A 20,110-nucleotide genomic window follows, 5' to 3' on the forward strand; every position below is an offset into this window, starting at 1 on the left:
TGGCGAAATGGTTGCGACTGCTATGGTCTCAAGTAGTCATATCGGGGAATCGATATTAAAGGCCTTTATCAGTATATAGACCGATTCGGATCATACTTGGCACGGGTGCTGGAAACGGAGGCTTTTAGGGGCTACGAAGTCAAATCCGAGAATCGGTTTGTCAGGGAGCTTTATCAGTTTATAGGCCGATTCGGATCATACTCGGCACTGATGTTGGAAGTCAGGGGCCGAATTACCGCGCACTGAATCAAGTATGAGATAATTCGGCCCCAGAACGGAAGACTTTGTGCCAAATTTCAACCATATCGGATCAAAAATGAGGTCTCTGGGGCCCAAATCTGAACCGATATGGCCCATTTGCAATCCCCAACGGCATACATCGATAAGAAGTGTGTGTGCAAAATTTCAAGCAGATATCTTTATTCGTGCGAACGCTATCGTGATTTCGGCAGACGGAGGGACGGGGCTATATCGACTCAGAATGTCAAGACGCTCAAGAATATATATACTTTATAGGGTCTGACGTCGTCAATATTTCTAGTTATGACAAACGGAATGACTAGATTAGTATACCCCCCATCCTATGGTGGTGGGTAAAAACATAAAATCTCTGGGGAAAACCCCCCTTTTTAATGTTAGAGAATAGTGATCAACTACAACTCAATAGGTTCGAAAGCAATGAGAGCTAATGTTAGGTGTACGACTGATTTCGAATATTTGCAGTTGATCAGATTTTCATTTTCACCAACACAAGCCGTAAATAAATTAAAGTAAGCAATTAAACCAAAATAGAATTCGTTTCGCACTTGTCTGTTTAAATTTTGCACGGAAAAAAAGCCGTCCTCCACCTATTGAGCTTAGTATACCGAAGCGTTTTGAGCTGATAACATCGTTGCAAGAAAACACAAACCGCAGATAAATTTGCTTCCGAACGATGGCTATCAGGAAAGTGGCACTTGTTTTGGTTATCAGCTTTTTGTGCTCAGCACACGCCCGCTCAGTTTCTGTTGTTGGTGATGTCTTTATCGAAGTCGACGATAGTAAGTTAATTAGGGACTGGTGATCTCGGTGTGGTACCTTTTAAAATAATCACCCTTTAACTAGATAAATTTCGATGCGACAAAATTGAATGTCCTTTGAATGCCGAGTATTGTGTGGTCACCAAGGAAAAGGATCCAAATGATGCCTCAGTCTTGGTGCGGTCCAATACCTGTTATACAAAGCTCAATGAAGAGCTGACGAAGTCTGTGTTCAAGGAAACGGTTGATCCCAATACGCACATTCACCTAATTTTAAAGGCTGGCCGCAATGGAGGCGTCAGCTCAATCAACTCTTCCAACTCTCTACAAACTGGAAATACCGGCGATTTCGATGCGGAGGCATTTAATGCCCAAATGAAAAATTTTCAAGAGAATTTGAACCGCGGTATGGAAAATCTTAGCAGCAGTCTAAACACGATGAGTAACAGACTGCAGAATATGTTTGGGGGAAAATAATATCGGTGAAGTGAAAATATTTATATATGGAAATAATAACTTCCGAGAAAATACATAAACATATGACCAAAAATTGTTAAATATATAAACCATGCAGCTTAATTGTATGGCAAATCTTAATGAAGCCTTAAAATAGGTTAATATGACTGTTCTATAAAGGAAATCTGTCAAATAAGCCTATTTCAAATCTACATAAAGTTTTGAGAATACCGGTGTAAATGTGTACCCTTATATTATTGTATTCTAGAAATACAGAAAAAGTCTACCATTTAATATGTATAATAATCCTTTGCGGAAAGCTCTCATTTATATTCCAATACTTAAAATCTTATATCTTCAAAAATATATATGTAGAAATAAATAAAGCATACCTTATAATTTGTTGGGATTAGTAACATTTATTCGAGACTAATTGTATTTGTATTGATCATCGCATTTGTTTAAGAAGTCCCATTATACAATTCGACATCTAAGGTTATCGGTTGCGGTTATTAAGAAGTAAAAAAAATTGCGGCTAGCCAGAAAAGTCAAAAATCTGTTCAATTTTGACCATTTACTGACTAGTATGGCTAGTTTTGCAATTTTTAAAACAGTTACTCAGTAAAAGTTTGCAGGTGAGTAAGAGCCATTTTACTCTCTTTAAAAAATTTGCAAGCAAAAGTACGCGAACGACTTCCAGTGAAAATTTGCGGAAAACAGCTGATTTTTGTTTTGGCTGGTTTTTTATTTGCTTGCTTGGAAAACAATTTTTTTAAACAAAAAAATCTGGCGATACTTTTGAGGAATTTTCCTTAGATAAACGTCTATTTATTGATCCGAGAGTGAAAAGGCTAGAAGGGGAGCCATTCGTATATCCGTGATCTCCGTACCGCTAGACAGCCATCACAAATTACCGTGTAATCCCATGGCAGCCGGTTCTACGTACCGCATAGGCCCGATGGAGTCTTTCAGTGTAAAACACCTTGCTTCAACAACAACCTTGCACGAAGCTACGAATGTAGTCGGTGGCGTCAAGTCGCGCAAGGCGCCGGTTCCAGACAGAATCTCTACACTGATGCTGAAGAATCTATATCTGTCCTCAGCCTATCTGAACACTATTATAGTATCCGATTTTTGGAAGATGGGCAGTCTGAAACCTGAAAAGGACACGAGCAAGGGGGAGTCGTACAAACCGGTCTCCCATCTCTCATCACTAGCCAAGACGCATGAGGGGCTACTCCTCCCGCTCCTCTCGTTGGACAATTTCCATTCGCCGAGCATCAGCATGCATTTCGAAGGCTGCAAAGGACTACTACTGCTTTACATGCCATCGCCGTATACAAAAGTACACTTGTTGTGCTGACAAAGATACTTTGGACTAACTATCTTTTGGATAAATTGCTACGACCGCTGATGTGAGCCTTCTATTTGGTGATGCGGCGGCTACGGACACTTCGTTATCATTAAAAATATCTGCATCCGTTCACAATTGGCAGACTAATGTGCACTGTGCGTCACTTGATTACCTGCCCAGCTAGACCCATTCAATCCCATGGCAGCATCTTCCCTCCTTAACAAATTCAAAGGAACTGTGTTGGTTTCATCGATGAGGTCTCTCCGATGAGGATGATTCCATCAAAACACTTAAGAAGCCGATAATTACTCTTTTCCTGGTGTCTGGAAGGATACAATGTTTTGAATCAAGATTTTCCAAATAATTCCGCAAATTTTGCATTTACCTTCTAATGTAGAATACCCGACTTGAGGTAAAATTACAACTTCATTTGTCAAGTTTTCTGTACCTGAACACTAGCTGCTGCCATGAATCTTCATTAAAAGTATATAAAAATGAAACAAATTTAATAATTACCAATAAACAATATATATTTTTACTTACATCTGCCTTTTTAGATCAAAAAGGTTGGCGTTAGCTTTTATATTTTTATGTAACAGGTGTTTTTCATAAAACAGCTGACCTTTACAAAACATGTGTTCGAAATTGCAAATTTCTGCTGGCAAAAAAAGTCCCAGGAGAAATTTGCAGGTTCTCTATTTTCTAACTGTCAAAATTTATTTGCTCTCCCTCGCACTCTCTTTTGCTGGCAAATAAAGCACGCGAATGACTTCCAGTAAAAAATTTTGCAAATTTGCACAGATTTTTGAGTTCCCGAACACAGCTTATGTAAACATCAGGAGGGTCATGCAATCATTTGATGTTCACATTATTAGCCAATCAATAGATTGATGAATGACCTGCAAATTTCGCAAAATATAACGGCCACGCCCGTTACGTTAGTTTTGATGGCCGTTTCACTTTCAATACTGGCAAGGTTGAAGGATCCTTAAAGGAAATAAAACTGCACAAAGATCATTTAAAGTGACAATTTTTCAGATATTTGTTCAGAGGATATATTCGTATATTTCAGTACAAATGTAACACCCGTTACAATGGAATTGCCCATGTGTAGTATCACCCAATGATGATATCATGCATTTCGTTGCAAAGACTAATCGAAATCATAAGGTCAGTGTTTTTAACCTTGCATAACTCACAGATTGTAGATCTGCCAATTTGCTGAAAACCATATGTACATCCCCGTTGGGACGTACAAATGTTTGGCACCAAAAACTGATAAAGAATCTGCCGTCACCGGCAATAGTGATTTTAGAAAACGAATTGGTTTAAAACACGACAATCTCTTTGTTTCAATGCGTTGTCAGTTTTCAAACAGACAAAAAAATATTTTTTTTTAAATCAGCTTTTGATACTGTTGGGTGTTCAATTTCAAAGCATTTTCTAAAGCTGTACCTGTATTATGTCCGGATTTGTTGTTTTGTTGCTAATGGTGGTTACCTGCCTTTTAGGAGTTGTTACAGGTGCACCCATAGAACTCGTTTCTTATATAGAAGATCTCAATGTCTCGTTTGAAAACGGTAAGTTCGATTCTTTTCGAGAGAGACAACCATCCCTTTGACAAAATTCTTCTACAAACAACTCACACAGATAAATGGATTTGTGGCGGTATTACATGTCCCTCGAAGACGTTTGGATGTCGCGTTCAGCGTTTAACGGACACTAAAGATGACAAAATGTTGCACTCGATTTATACATGCTTCGACGAAAACAAGTTAAATGTGAAAGTTGAAGCATCTATCACTGAAATGGCAAAACCTAGAAAAATTGACATAAATCTAGAATCCTATGTGGGAGCAGTCTCCGTCTTTTCATCTGGATATGGCCTCGGGGGACATGAAAATGCCAAAGGAACCGTATCACCAGGCGCCTGGAATGAGTTAAAAGAGACTGCCAAGCAAAATAAAAATACAGTGGACGAGTCGAATGCTGCGTTTGAATAAGCAAATAAAAATGGATTTGTTCAATAAAAAAAAAACACCTAGCAGTCTTCTGCGGTTACCCAGACAAAGAAGTATTTGCAATTATTATTTTCGTTTCAATAAAAGGGCCGCTGCACAGTTTGTTTGACAGTTTGTATTTGATGTTAAGTTGTTTCATTTTAACGACAGCAATCAGTGCTAACAATTCTGTTGAAAGTATGAAAAAAATATTCGCACTGATGACCATTCTTGGAATTGCGGCAGGTAGAATGAATACAAATGGAATTTCCTATGTCAGAAGCATCCTGATGGACCACATGAAAGGTAAAAACTTGAACATTAAGAAACAGTTTAACCAGAATACGATCTTTCAAGGTGGTTGGGTATGCGGCGAATTAAAATGTCCTTCTGATACTTTTGGCTGTAGGGTTAGGCGTTTTAATGCTTATGACTATCATAATTGGTTACATACGGTCTACACTTGCTTCAATAAGCAGAGGAAAGACCTTGCAAAATATTCAGAGTTATTGGAGATGGAAAAAAATCGTAATGTTGATATCGCATTAGAAACTTATACCGGTGCCAAGCCGTCATATACGAGATCTTTCAATGTCAATGGAGAGACAGCACATGGTGTGGTGCCACTTAACACGTGGACTAAACTGAAAAAAGAAGTAAAAGCCGATATGGATAGATACAATCAATAAGCATTTGGAGTTATTGCAATTAAAATGAATTTTAACAAAAGGCCTAAAATAAATGGGATAGCTGTGAGCACCACACACACAGGCTTGAAAATTGAGGTCCCATCTGTGTGGTGTTCATTACTGTCACGACAAGCTTAGCTGCGAGCTACCGGGCGCGTCCACAGGTTGCGGATAGTGGAATGCTGCAACGGCAGTCGCGGACAATCAGCGGTATCGAGCAGAGAGTCTCAGTGTGAGGCCGGGCGGCACCGGCTCTTGCACAAATACTGAGTGCCTATGATGGTCGATATGACAAGGCGGGTTATTGGGGACTTTAATTATCCAATGGGCACATTGTTCCCTCGACAATCGGTACTTTGGACCGGAACAAGCTTGTGCACCTGCCGGTGCTTGACTAAGATTGCCTCCTCGACATGAAAATGGAGCTACAACAACAACAAAATACAAAAAGCTTTTAATTTAATATGCGCAACATGCATGCAGTTGGTGGTAAGTCAATGGTTGTAATGTCATTTGCTAAAAAAACCAAAATCATAGTTTGTTTAAAGTTGCAGATCAATCGACATTAGCCTGCGACTTTTTCTCCGATTTTTAAACATTGATTGCTCTGCGAATACTTATCAATAAAAAAAATTACTTTGGGGAGGCCATCGTGACGCCAAACGCCTGGGTTCAACTTCCGGCGTTAACATCAACAATATTTTCAGCGGTTGTTATCCCCTTACTAAAGCTGGCTACATTTGTAAGCTATTCTGCCATGTTAAAAGTTCTCTACCAGGTGGTTGTTGTTGTTGTTATAGCAGTTTGTTGTGTTCTATCTATCGTCTGCTTGATTCTGTTGAGTGTCAAGACCCAGGATCTCTGCGACTAAGATGGGGTGCGTCCACAGGGATCTGGGTCTGAGTCGAGTGGGTCTGGCCGGGCAGTTAAACAGATGACGTGTATCGTGTGGTCCCTGGTTACAATCGGAACATACATCTTGCACGTCGGCATCAATTCTTGCTCTGTAAGAGTTGAGACGGCTGCATTGGCCGGAACGTAATTGAGTCAGAACTACTCTGGGTTGCCGGTCAATTTCTTCAGCTGAAATGGGATGCGGTCGTTCTCCAAGGACTACACTCACCCGGTAGCCATTTACCGCATCTGCTACCGTGTCTGCATGAATGTTAGCTAGGCCTGCTTGATCTAGAGGTTCTCTCTTGTAGCGCTGAAGCTCACGCTCTCATGAAGATCTACCTTAAGGCTTCTGGGCGGTAGATATCTATCCACAAGATGATGATTTGGATGGTCTCTGCGATAACAGCCCAAAAGGTATTGCTTTGACAGCATGTAGTTATGTCTTCGCACTGGCAGGATCTTTGTCTCCGGATAGAGGTGGTCCACATTAGAACTGAGGAGACAGCCCGTCGCAGTTCGGATGGCGGTATTCTGACAGATCTGAATATTATTCCACTGCGCGTCACAAAGTCGATGTGACCACACTGGCGCTGCATAACTTACCACAGACCGGCCAATTGATTTGTACGTGGTCAACAAGGTTTCTTTGTCTGCACCCCAAGTGCTGCCAGCAAGTGACTTGAGGACCTTGTTTCTACTTTTGGCTTTATTTCAAATTGCTGTGGCATGTGGGGAGAATGTGTAAGAGCTGCCAAATGTGACGCCAAGTATTTTGGGACACTTGATGGTCGGAATCACTTCTCCATCGACCATTACAGTCAGCTCAGTATTCACCTCACGCATATTGGTAGTGAACAATGTGGCTGAAGATCTGGTGGCAGATATCATCAGATTTCTCGCAGCGAAATATGAGGCAAGTTCGTTGAGGTAGACGTTCAACCTATCGTAGATGTCAACAATGGGTGGGACCCTAATGCCATGATCGTACAATCGTCCGCATATGATACGATATCTATGCCGTTTGAAGGGGTGGAATGGAGGATAGGTTGAGGTTAAACAGTGCCGGAGATATCACCCCGTCTTGGGGAACTCCCTGTTTAACTCTTCGGTGCTTCGACTTCTTACCCCTCAATTCCACAAATGACAGGCGACTACACAAATACTTCGCGACCCAGTGTATCATGCCTGTCTGGCGAGACGTGTTGGTGATGTCGTCAAACAGTTTGGCATGGCTGACCGTTTTGAATGCCTTCGATAGGTCCAGTGCCACGAGGACCGTCCTACCACATGGCCTGGGCTGATTGAAGCCACGGCAAATGTGTGCGGTGATGGCATGCAAAGCTGTTGTTGTGCTATGCAGTCTTCGAAATCCATGTTGATGCTCGGCGAATGGGAATTCTCCTACGAGGCTCGGGAGGAGTAATGCCTCAAGCGTCTTCGCCACTGGTGAGAGAAAGGAGATCGGTCTGTACGACACCCCCAAACTCGGGTCATTTCCAGGCTTCTTTAGCGGGATCTCTTTGCCTATTTTCCAGACATCGGGAACTATAAGAGTGTTCAAAGACAGGTTGAGGCCAGTAGTAAGGTACTCAACTCCAGGTGAATTCAGATTCATTGCTCCAAGTGGTCCAGCCACAAATTCCACTTATGTTCGTTGACTTCCCAGTTTATTTCCAGATTCAGCTCGCTAATTCTGGGGTTAGTAGGGTCCATACCACGAATCCCATCACGCTCGTCTGCGAGTACCACTGCTTGCGCCAGGAAATTGGGCCGCACTTGGGGTATTCGACCGGCTGGTATTAAGAATGCGGCTGCGGCGTTATTGATGTCTCGGAATTTCCTCTCGGCCACTAGCACATCCGAGGAGGGCGATTGGTATACTCACTGAAGCGATTGGTATACTCTCTGAAGCCAACCCAATCGGCCTTCTTATGATTGATAAACGTCCGGCGCTCAGAGGTTATGAAGTCGGCTGGTCGGTCGATGGTGAGAATTATGGGGAGGTGGTCTGACCCCAAAGAGATGATCAGGGGATGCAATGGAGATGTTTGGCGAGCTGCTGCACCTCCTCGTAATCCTAGTGCTGCACCTCCTCGTAATCCCGTGCAAAACGTGGAGCTTTCAATCTGCCCCGCCACGCTGGTCGTTACTTAGGGGAGAATGCCATGAAGTGTGATGCGCATTAAAGTCCCCGAGAACAAGACGATTATGGCCAGATAGTAACCAACTTATGTCGGGGTTTTAAGCTTGGCCATTAATCGGGACACAGCTACCAACCGGCGGTATGTACACGTTGTATAGCTCTATCTCGGCAGTACCGGACCTGACTGCTATCCCCATGCACTCCATGTAGGGGTCACTAGCGCTAACCGGAGGGGAGATGGGTCTACATTCCACGGAATGGTGTATCACGAAGGCCAATCCCCCACCTCCATTCCTTGAGCGATGCTTTTGTATCACATTGTATCCGTGACAACTGTGCAAGCTGCAGGTGTTGCAGGTGTCAGCTTTGTCTCCTGGATCGCTGCGACCAATATATCTTTCCGACTCATGAAATCCACAATCTCATCGCTCTTGCCACGGAGTCCGTTGCAGTTTAGCTGCAAAAACGATACACTTCCCGGCACTGGCCTGGCAATATTTGGGCTGGGATGCTGCCGTTGGGTATATTGCCGTACAGGAGAGGTCGGGGGGGTCAAATAGTCCGACGACGATGACGCTTATGTCCCACTGCTGGCTATGTTCGCACAGCACCTTGCGACATAACCAGTAAGACTATACTCCCGTAGTGAAGTGAGGCCAGAGCAAGATTGGAAATGTACCCACTTCATGCACCGGTTACACCTCACTGACACCGACCGATTATGGAGGCGGTTCTGGCAAACCGAACAGAACCTGGGTCCGGGGTTCTTTTCAATCCCGGCACGGATCAGAAGCGTGCGGAGAAGGCACTCTGGGATGTGCCCCTCCCATGACGAAAAAAGACGACCACGTACACCGGCTGCCATGGGATTGTGGTGTCGCTATGCGGCACGCCGATGGGACTCGGCATAAAAAAGGAGTCCCCTTATCATTGAGCTTAAACTTTAATCGGACTGCACTCATTGATATAAGAGAAATATCCAATGTTCCTTAATGGAATTTTCATGGAAAATCACTTTGGACTATGTGGCTAAATTTGTTTTCTCAACAAGAAAATAATAATGTTCGTATGTAATTATTTTATAGGCCTTATTAGCTTTATATTACATATATGCTTAATAAATGAAATGAAATAACAAAAACACCAACCTCAATCTCCCTTAAGTGTTGTTGTTGTACCATGGGGTCAATCCGGTACGTACAACTGACTGGCATAGGATTGTCTCCTAACTGTTGTTTTACATATGTTGTTGTCGTAGCAGTGTTTTGTATTCGGAGGCGGCAGCCCTTGCCGATGAAGGACTTCATCGGATAAGTCCGGTACGTACAACCAGTTGCCTGGGGCTGTAAACAACAATATCTGGTAGTATAAAGAATTGGATATGGGGCCAGATATAATTATATCTGATCCAAAGAGACAATCCCATGGCAGCCGGTTGTACGTATTATTTGTCATTTTTTTAATTTGATCAATATGTGATTGTTGGTGTTAACAATTGGCAATATGTGACATATGGGAGTTTTATTTTCTAAATTTAATATGGTTACAGAATGTAAAATACTCATATTATTGTTCATTGTTTCTCGCCCAAAGGTTTTTTGCTGTTTGTTAAAAATTCACTATGAGATTCGAAATGAAAAGCAGCTATTGACCATAACCATATTGACCCCAGCACCTGACGAATACACATACAGTTGTGTTCAAAACAATTCTCGAAATTTTTTAACAACAAAATTATTTTAATAAAGCTGGAAGGAGTATTGATATATGACTCCATACGTTTAAAGCAAATAGCCCAAAAGTTGAAAATGAACTAATAAAAACTTAAATTATTTCTGTGGCTAAAAAATAATCTTTTTTTTGATGCCATGAAGCGGAAATTACGTCTGTTTTTAGAAACTTATTCAGAATTTCTTTGGTTTGACATAATAAAAAAAAATATTATCCAAGTTAGGGTTAAGTTCCTTTATAAAGGAAAGGGAAATGAAATCTTAAAATGCGTCTTCTGGAAAATCAACTCCTTTGTATTATTCCACTATTTACATGAATAGAGCTGGGTGATGGGTAATACCCAAAGGCTGCCATATGTACTATCCAAATGTGGTCCAACCTGGATGACATTCGACAAAGGAGTGTAGAGATCTACAAGAACTCACACAGTTTCAAATTTCATCGAAATCGGATGAAAAATGCTCTTTAAATGGGCTCAATACCCAATTTCAGAAGATCGGTCTATATGACAGCTATATCCAAATATGGTCCGATCTGTGCCACATTCATCAAAGAAGGGGTCTACCAAAACTCACTGTTCCAAATTTCATCGAAATCGAATAAAAAATGCTTTTTTTATGGGCTCAATACTCTACACATGAACGATATGTCGGGTGTGAGTGCAACCCAAACACAAAGAGTAAACTCAAATCCATAACTACATTCCAAGAGTAGGCAAAAATAAGGAGCAAAAGACGATGTTGTTTGTTCTAAAAATAGACCAATTGTATTTAAGGTAAACACCTTTGATCGCGCACATTATAAGCAAGTGGTTGGCTGAGTTGGCGATCAAATGAGAGGACCCATATCTGATGCCAGATATAATTGGATCTGAGCATATCAACTTTTTCTACTCGGGCATATAATTTTTTCGATCCAGCAGGTGTAAAGAAAGTTGGTTCAATGCGGATCAGAACATGTAAATGTATATTTTTGTCTTTTTATGGTAATTACATATTTAAATAACAGGAACACAAGATTCAACAGAACTGTAAAAGGAAACAAAAATACCAAATAGGTAAACACAATATATAAATACAATAAATAGGTTAAGTTTGTACAATAAAATTATACTATTGGCACTTGACAGTAGGGTTTAGTCGAGAATGGGTGGAGGATTGTAGGATAGTTTAGAAGCCTTCTGAAGCGGCTCTTAATTCGTCCATCAGTGAGGGAGGGACAGTCAAGGAAGCAGCAGTTATAAGCGAAGAGGAGGGCATCTTTTGGGCGTACATAGACAAGAAGTTTTGTAGATCGCATCGCAAACCGCCAATGTTTGTTTCTAAATTTTTGAAATTCGGCACACACTTACTGCTACGTTGGATTAGATCATGAATTGTATTATTCGATGGTCTCTTTGTCGCCAAAGCCGATTGTCGTATTAACTGAAAAAGAAAACCATACAAAATAAGATTTTTTACATTCATTTGGTAATCGGCAAATGTCGTTTAGTACCTTCTTATAGTCATCAATCAGGTTAGCAACTTCATAATTGGACATATCATTCTGCGAAGATTTGCCCATATCGGAAGACTCGAACCGTTTTCTTTCCAAAGACAATTCACGTCTGAGTTTCTGAAAAGCAATTTAATTGGATGGATCATTATACGGTGCAAAACCGTTTTCAATAACATTTTACCTGTATTGTGCTTTGGCTTTGCTCATATTTAAAACGCATCTCTTCCAAATTTCTTTTGGTGGTGTGCAAGTCTTTAAGCTCCTCATTTGCTCTACTTTGTTCCTCACCCAAAATTGCAGTTTTTTCCTCATTGTTCCGAAGTGATTTCTTCAATGCCTTGACATTTGTGAGTAATGAGTGTATATGTTCGTCGTATCTTTGCATTTTTCGCGCATATTCCGCTTCCAGTACTTTCGTCAGAATACGCAAATGGTCCTCGTCAAAGCCACTGGTCTTAAGAATGGACATGTTGCTGTTTACTTCAGTACTGTTGGAATCTTCATCTATAGCGAAGTGCGGCATTACTATAGCTTCTCTTTGGCTATGTTTGATCGTGTGCAGTTCATTTTCCAATTCTTTTATGCGTTCCAACATATCATCTTTTTCATTTGTAGTTCTAAGTACCTGGGCTTTCAGTGAACGCACTTCTTTTCGGTAATTGGCGATTTCCATCGCATAGTCTTCATCATAGTTTTCTTGAATTCTATCGTTTCGTTGCTGGAGTTGTCGGTTGACCTCTTGTTGATTCTCAACTTCTTGTTGATAGTCATTTAGCTGCCCTTTCATCACAGAGATTTCCTTTTGGAATGTTTCTTTAAGCTGTTCTCTTTCTTGCTGTCTCTTAAATTCTAGGTAAGCTGTAAATTCTTCCAACTTTTTAAGTTCTTCGTTTTGCTCCGCAAAAACGTGATTAAGCTCTTCCAGCTCCATTCTTTTTAATTCGAGTTCTCTTCGGGTTTCTTCTTCCAAATTCTGGACTGTGTTAATCGCCCTTAGCATATCTTCCCAATCATTTTGACTTTCTTGTAGGCTTTGCATTTTTGAGCTTTGTAAGTCGGATAGTTTTTGCAAAAGTTGCAAACGTTCGTTCGATTTGTGCAATTCGATTTCGGCATATTGACTTTGTTTCTGTTGTAATTCGTCTATTTGTTTCTTCAGCTGGTCAACTTGAAGATATACATCTTCCTTTTCCTCAAAATCATCGCATTGAACAGCTTTGTGAAAAGTGATTTTCTGCTTGCAGTTGTACTGCTCCAACGTTTCTTTCATTGTTTCAACTTGGCACTTAATTTGTATCAGTTGTGTATTCAAATCAGCCTTCAGAAGTCTTTCTTCTTCCAAGCTGCACTTCAATAGCCGATTTTCCATTTGCAATTCTTGTACCAGAGCGTCTGTTTCGTGAAACTCGTTTAATTGTTTTTCCAATTTATATAGTTTTGAGTCGTTGGCTAGCAATTTTCTCAGCAAATCTTTTTCCTTGGCCTCTTGCCTACACAAAAGAGATTCCATTTCATTGTACCTTTGCGTCTTGTCAATTATGTCTTGCTTAATTTTAAGAGAAGTAGCTTCGCTTTCTATTGCGAATATTTGCTTCTTAAGAGACTCATTTTCATTGAGTAATTGTTCGTGTACGCTATTTGGTTGAAAGCGCGATGTGTTCAAGCCATGGATACAATTTTGTTTTTCCTTTAAAATACTTTGTAGAAGATCTGTGTTTTCTCGCAACTTTTTGCATTGGTTCGTCAGATACTCATCATCGTTGGAAATTGGTACATCTGGGAACTTCAAGCATTCTTGTTGCAAAGGCTGTGTTTCCATCAAGGCGCTGTGCTCGTCCAAAATATTTTGAAGTCTTTCAAATTCCTTTGAAAGTTGCCTAAAGTCATTATTGAATTCTGTTGAATCACGTGAATTTAGTTTGTTTTCCGTTTTAGAAGGACGTAGTTCGACTCTAATCGTTTCAAATTCACATTTAAGGACAACATTTTCGTCAACGACCTTCTTTAGTTCAGCCTCCAGCGTTTGCATTTTTTCAACCAGCTCTGAGGTCTGGTGTAGATATTCTGAGAGCTTCAGTCTAAGACGTTTTATCTCTTCCTGGTCATTTTTATTCTGGAAGCTTAGCTTGCTTTGCTCAATTTCTAGCAGTTCCAATTTGAATTGAGTCTCTTTGTAGCGTTCATTTACAATCGAATATTGTTCTTTTGTGGTTTTTAGTTCCTGGCATGCGTTATCGAAATCTCGTCTTTGTCTTAACAACTGTTTGTGCCTTTCATCATTCTCTTGGAGAAGCATTTCTGTCTTCTGTTGTAATTCTTGTATTTGTTCGGACTTAAGCAATTCAGACTTTTTGATTCCCTGTAACTCTAATTGGCACGCTTCCAGAGAAAACTTGAGTTGCTCTATGTGCCTTTGTTGTTCGTCATTTTGTGCTTGCAATTGTTGTAAGTTTTCCAATTCTTCCTGCATATAACTGAGCTGGTTTTTTAATTCGATAATTTCTAATGATTTACTGTTAATGTCTTCCTGATACTTTAAACTTAGACTATGGACTTTATCTAGATTGTCTTCGTGCTTTAATGTATCTCTAAAATCTACTTGCAGTTGTGTGATTTCGTTTTCCTTCATTTTGACAAGCTGTGCTTGTATTTCCAACTGCTCCCGTAGACTGATTACACTCTTTTGTAAGTTCAGTTTTTCGTCTAAAGCCAATGAAAGCTTTGTGCCTGTATCTTCCAGATTATGGGCCAGTTGTGAACGCTCTTTCGATAAATTAGTGCATTTTTTCGTAATGCGTTTGTTGTCCAGCTCCAGGTCAGCCAAGTGTTTTTGCAACTCCACAACTTTATCGTCTTTTTCCTCTGTAAGAGTTTTAAGATCATTCAGAAGAGTTTTCTTCTGCTTCCTCAAAACGCTAATCAACTGTTGTTGGTCATTTATTAGCGCCGACTGCTGTTGCATTTCGAATTGTGTTAGCTCATCGTTCACAATAGGCGTGTCGTCGCCAATATTTTCTTTTGTGGCCTGATGGTGCCTTTGTAGCTCATTTTCTAACTCGGTACACTTTTCGTAGACTCGCAAACATTCCTTTTGCAGCCTCTGATTCTCTTGCATGTATTTCCTCTCTTGCGTGTAGATTCTCTCGAGATCTTCCAATCTGGTGGACTTCTGCTGGCGTAATTCTTGTTTGTACCAATGTTCGGACTTAGTTAGTCTCTCCAGTTCACTGCGAAGCCTCTTCACGTCCCGCATAGCCAGCTCAAGTTGTTTTTTATCCTTCGCTGAACTTGAGCTGACATTCCAAGAATCGGAATCAGATTCGATAGTAATGTCACTATTATTCGAACTGCACGTATATAGACCAGAATCACTCGTCATTAGGGGAAAACTCATCTTTAAGCTTTGACTAGATTGTTGAGACATATTGGAGAGTGTACGTTCTCTGGGGCGATGAAGGCCCAAAGTGTCTTCCATTTCGTTTTCCATTACAGCGGTGGCAACTCATTTACACCCATCTGATTGGCCATGAAAATTTCGTTTGCAAATGCAGTCAATAGATTATTTTTGCCAAATGATATCACTCGAACAAACCTATACAAGAAACGTAGGCAAAATTGAAGTGGTTTGGTTGGTTTCTGATTGTCTTTGAGAATATGTTTCACTTACACAAACGTTCTTTCAATCCACAGTTCTGTGTAGATGCAATATTCAGCTTTGGATTGCCGTTGTAAACACCTTTTTCCCCATATATTGAAAACTAACAATAAGGAAGGAAATCAGATTTGTTTTCCATTTGTTTTTATTTTTCCTTTGCCAAGCAGAACAAAGCCAATGCGAAGAAACGACGCCGCTGCTTAAAACATGAAGGGGTGTACGAAGGGTATGTATGGTTTGATAAAGGCTCTGTTACACGGCATGTAAATATCTTGTCTTGCTAAATTTTGCAAATGTTGACTTGTACATGTCGTGTGATACAAACGAAAATTAGCACATGTATTTTTTGTTGTCAGCCGAATGAAATCAACCCGTAATTAAATTGTTTTCACAAATTTATGATTTAATCTTACAACTGAAACAATACAATTTTGCTAAAATTCGTAGGGTATGTCATATGAAAAAACATGCAGATGTGATAGGAAAAATGATAAATCGGATGTATCGACAAATTTTGCGAAACATTTTTAAATACATGTGAATAAATAAATATATATATATATATATATATATATATATATATATATATATATATATATATATATATATATATATATATATATATATATATATATATATATATATATATATATATATATATATATATATATATATATATATATATATATATATATATATATATATATATATATATATATATATATATATATATATATATATATATATATATATATATATATATATATATACAAATATATATATATATATATTTTTTTTCATTAATCATACAGGGTGGCTGATGAATATTGCTACAATGATGAATATTGCTACATTTTTTTTTCGGTGTATGGAATACATTTTTCTTTTATTCATGTTAAATTAAATTATTAAATTAATTATTAAATTATTATTAATTAAATTAATTAATTAATTAATTAAATTAATTATTAAATTATTATTATTAAATAGAAAAAAAGTTATTACATTTTTTTTTGGTAGCGGCTTTCATCAGCCACCCTGTATATTTGATGTTTTCAAATGTTTATAAATTATAGTTATAATTCGGTTCCGCTTGAAGATTCCATCTGGATTTTGTAATCTAGGATAGCCCAAAGATGCTCCATGGGGTTCAGATCAGGGTTTTGAGGGTTTTTAGCGACCTTACTCGTGTGCTTAGGGTCGTTGTCTTGTTGAAAAATTAACTCCCCCAAGCCCATTTCCTCCACATTATGATAAAGATTTTCTTCCAAAATATTTACATTGTACTCTCCTGAAGAGGAAAACCAGCCCCACACCATGAGGCTTTTTTCGATTTTAGCCTTTGTGTTGGTTCACACCACACTCTTTTCCGATTTTTGTAATTTTTTTGTTCATATTTTGACTCGTCTGTCCAAATAACTTTATTCCAAAATAATACTGGCATTTTTATATACATTTTTGCAAAAGCCAATGGTTTTTTCTATTGGCTGCTCGTAGGAGAGGTTTTTTCTTAGCGAAGGCACTTCTTAAGCCCCTTTCGAGTCGAACTATTTTATTCTAGCTTCTCTTTTATATCTCTGGCCGTCGTAAAAGAATTACTTTTTGCTAGAATTGCAATATTATCATCCATAAGCTTTGTCGTCTTACGTTTTCTGCCACATAATTTTTTTAAACTTTTATTTGACTTCCTTATTTTATACAAAGCAATAATTTTTTCTGGCCACAGATTCTGATATTTCATGCTTGGAACTCAGAGCTTTAAATTTCAGCCCATTTTCGTTACTTTTTTGAGTTTCGGGTAAGGGCTTAATTTAGGAAAAGTAATGGTCCATGATTATTTTTTATATATTTAAGTAATATTGAACGAAAACGTTAGGTACGGTGCTACAAATTATTCTTTTTTAATAATTTCATATATATAAAATTTATAAATTTCGCGATTTATAAAAAAAAAACACTTTATTATGTCGCGAAGACTTTTCTTACACTACAATACTTTTACATGAGAAACCTGAATATCCACATATATACACAACTAATCTTACTGTGCGAAAGACCCATTAGATTAAAAAACAGCATATTCTTGCCGGAACAATTTGCAATGAAACAACGAGCCAAACATCTGTTATTAGTATTGCCATTGTCATTGCCATTCAAGAAGCTCCATTTTTATTTTCATTTAGTTCAATCGCCCAGCATTTACTTCATGGTACAATTAAGAGGTAGTGTCATTATTACCTTCAGTGGCAAATGAAAAATGAAATAATCATTGTTTTACAACCTATCTTCTTCAAATGTATTTTATATTCGTATTTTCATCATTATAACACTGCTTTGTTGCATATGTGTGGAATATCGGATCAAATAGAACATATTTTTTAGAAAAACATCACAGCTCTGTTATCAAGCCTTTGACATTTACGTTTACTGCAGAATCAAAACAAAAATAAAAAAATTTTACGCAGCTGTTCGCATGACCTCACCTTGTAAGTGCATCCTGCATTTACTTGTGGGATTATGTTTAATTTATGCTTAATTTTTATGCAAAGCTTATAAAGTTTAAGATATGTTAATAAAGTTTACGCTTCAAAGACAACAAATCTCTAAATTAAATGTATTTTTTTTTGTTTTTAAATTAATTTTGAGATTAATGCCTAAATGCTACATTTTTGTCACTGAAGCAAAAGCAGTTTAAGTGACTCCATGCAAGTAAATGAAGAAAAGTTTTAAATAACTACACAAGCCGATAAGCGATGGATCAGCATTATATCCATCTAACCAGAATTTATTGAATTGAAGATCAACGTCGGAGACTGTTAATTATGCAACAACCTAAGCAAATAAATCAAAAAGGCTTCCTCAGATTATCCTTGAAAACAAACAAAAACCTGAACGTTGTGGTGAGTGTATGTCAAATGTCATCGTGGGTACTTTCAAAAAATTTGCATCTTATTAATAGTCGGAATATGAATGTCTATATGTGCATGTGCACATGGTGTTAGTGTATAAATATACTATACATAACCATAAGAGTGGGGATGGATGTTTGTACGTGTGCATGTATGTATGTATATTTGGATGGGTTTGCACAAAAAGAAACAACTGATTCGATTTGAATGTGGTGTTCGTTCAGTAGTTCAGCAGCAGCTTCACGAATTCCGCATCGCGTTGAAAATAATGTTGAGTTGAGATTTCGAAAAGAAACGAAGTGCCCTTTGGCGTCAATTTATTGTTAAAAAAATATTTACGTACATACTTTCAAAGGTTAATGTGCAAGTATGTTCGTATGTGTGTGTGTTCATTTTGACCATCAAATTATTGTTACAAAATAAAAAAAAGAGCTAAAAAGCCAATGTGAGTTGTTGTTGTTGCTATTTTTTCCAGCTCCAATTTTCATGAATACAACATTTTAGTCAATCCCAATTCAGGGGAAAAAGAAAAGAAATCCATCAAACTAGGGCTTCTAAAGGGTTTGCCAACAAGAGGTATTATTTTAAATCATCTAGTATTTCAGTAGCTGTCACTTTTGAAGCTTTTATTCTATGAAATTTGATAAGTACACTCAAACAAATTTGTTATTAAAAACAGCAGTTTTTGTCTGTTGAAAATGGCAAAGCAGCCATTACTGCTGTTTCAGCAAGCATAGGGCTTTTGTATTAGCAAACATTACGGTCAGCTAAATCAGCAAACAAAATCATCTGTTTTAAGTTTTAATTTGCTGAAAAAAATGTTTTGCTATATTTTATGTTTGCTTGTTATTTGTTTTGATTAATGTAGGCATTTTTTTTTTGTTGACATTTTTTATACCCACCACCAAAAGATGGGGGTATATTCATTCTGTCATTCCGTTTGCAACACATCGAAATATCCATTTTCCAGCCTGAAAAGTATATATATTCTTGATCGTCGTAAAAATTTAAGACGAACTAGCCATGTCCGTCCGTCTGTCTATTGAAATCACGCTACAGTCTTTTAAAATGGAGATATTAAGCTGAAACTTTGCACAGATTCTTTCTTTGTCCATAAACAGGTTAAGTTCGAAGATGAGCTAAATCGGAGATCGGTCCAGATTTGGATATAGCTGCCATATAGACCGATCTCTCGTTTTAAAGTTTTGGGTCCATAAAAGGCGCACCTATTGTCCGCTTTTGCCAAAATTTGGGACAGTGAGTTGTGTTAGGCCCCTCGACATTTTTCTTTAATTTGGTCCAGATCGGTTCAGATTTGAATATAGCCGTCATATAGACCGATCTCTCGATTTAAAGTTCTGGTCCCATTAAAGGCGCATTTATAATCCGATTTCGCTGAAACACAGTGACTTATGTTAAGTTTTTCGACATCTGTGTCGTATATGGTTCAGATCGGTCTATATTTAAATATATTATATTACCGACAATTACTTTTTGGGCAACCCAATAGTTACCAAAAAGACCAAAACTCTGTTCTATAAAATTGAACAATGACTTGTACTTATTAGACCACTCAATGTCCGAGCCGAGTTTGGTCCAAATCGGGTCATATTTCGCTATAGCTGCTATGTGGGCATAAATGATCCATTCTTTACCGGATTATGACGGAAGGTGGTTTACATATACCCCCGAGGTGGTGGGTATCCAAAGTTCAGCCCGGCCATGTTACATGTTTAGAAGAGATGATTGTAATTTGTGGA

The 20,110-nt window shown here is 38.5% G+C and overlaps 4 protein-coding genes and 2 long non-coding RNA genes across 10 annotated transcripts in view; 4 read left to right on the forward strand and 2 right to left on the reverse strand.

Moving 5' to 3' along the window:
• Window positions 1–20,110, forward strand: part of LOC106096158 (cyclic AMP response element-binding protein A) — a 326,488-nt gene that overhangs the window by 206,616 nt on the left and 99,762 nt on the right. The gene's annotated exons all lie outside the window — the stretch shown is intronic.
• LOC106096160 (uncharacterized) lies at window positions 690–1,897 on the forward strand. The gene is made up of 2 exons (XM_013263755.2): window positions 690–1,040; window positions 1,105–1,897. The coding sequence occupies exons 1-2, from the start codon at window positions 935–937 to the stop codon at window positions 1,494–1,496; spliced, it is 498 nt and encodes a 165-aa protein (XP_013119209.2). The 5' UTR covers window positions 690–934; the 3' UTR covers window positions 1,497–1,897.
• Window positions 2,959–4,181, reverse strand: LOC131994354 (uncharacterized). Its single transcript, XR_009396657.1, has 3 exons — window positions 3,373–4,181; window positions 3,215–3,302; window positions 2,959–3,152 (listed from the first exon to the last, which is right to left on the reverse strand). It is a non-coding gene; the product is annotated as an uncharacterized LOC131994354 (long non-coding RNA).
• On the forward strand, window positions 4,219–4,973 carry LOC106096162 (uncharacterized). Its single transcript, XM_013263759.2, has 2 exons — window positions 4,219–4,409; window positions 4,480–4,973. Exons 1-2 carry the CDS (start codon window positions 4,292–4,294, stop codon window positions 4,830–4,832), a joined length of 471 nt encoding a protein of 156 aa, XP_013119213.2. The 5' UTR covers window positions 4,219–4,291; the 3' UTR covers window positions 4,833–4,973.
• LOC106096156 (interaptin) lies at window positions 11,228–15,637 on the reverse strand. The gene is made up of 4 exons (XM_013263744.2): window positions 15,454–15,637; window positions 11,968–15,378; window positions 11,784–11,903; window positions 11,228–11,713 (listed from the first exon to the last, which is right to left on the reverse strand). Exons 2-4 carry the CDS (start codon window positions 15,271–15,273, stop codon window positions 11,459–11,461), a joined length of 3,681 nt encoding a protein of 1,226 aa, XP_013119198.2. The 5' UTR covers window positions 15,274–15,378; window positions 15,454–15,637; the 3' UTR covers window positions 11,228–11,458.
• Window positions 18,716–20,110, forward strand: part of LOC131994353 (uncharacterized) — a 30,339-nt gene continuing 28,944 nt past the window's right edge. Inside the window, exon 1 of the long non-coding RNA XR_009396655.1 lies at window positions 18,716–18,795. This is a non-coding gene — a long non-coding RNA (uncharacterized LOC131994353). The remainder of the gene's footprint in view (window positions 18,796–20,110) is intronic.

Source organism: Stomoxys calcitrans, chromosome 1, assembly GCF_963082655.1.
Source record: "Stomoxys calcitrans chromosome 1, idStoCalc2.1, whole genome shotgun sequence".
Taxonomy (NCBI): Eukaryota; Metazoa; Arthropoda; class Insecta; order Diptera; family Muscidae; genus Stomoxys; species Stomoxys calcitrans.

Bases quoted from the DNA above. Each gene is read 5' to 3' on its own strand.
- LOC106096160 (XM_013263755.2), top strand. From the start codon at position 935: ATGGCTATCAGGAAAGTGGCACTTGTTTTGGTTATCAGCTTTTTGTGC. The intron at 1,041-1,104 runs GTAAGTTAATTA...CCCTTTAACTAG, and splicing joins CTTTATCGAAGTCGACGATA to ATAAATTTCGATGCGACAAA.
- LOC106096162 (XM_013263759.2), top strand. From the start codon at position 4,292: ATGTCCGGATTTGTTGTTTTGTTGCTAATGGTGGTTACCTGCCTTTTA. The intron at 4,410-4,479 runs GTAAGTTCGATT...CAACTCACACAG, and splicing joins CAATGTCTCGTTTGAAAACG to ATAAATGGATTTGTGGCGGT.
- LOC106096156 (XM_013263744.2), bottom strand. From the start codon at position 15,273: ATGGAAAACGAAATGGAAGACACTTTGGGCCTTCATCGCCCCAGAGAA. The intron at 11,904-11,967 runs GTAAAATGTTAT...ATTGCTTTTCAG, and splicing joins AAAGCCAAAGCACAATACAG to AAACTCAGACGTGAATTGTC. The intron at 11,714-11,783 runs GTACTAAACGAC...TTTCTTTTTCAG, and splicing joins TGATTGATGACTATAAGAAG to TTAATACGACAATCGGCTTT.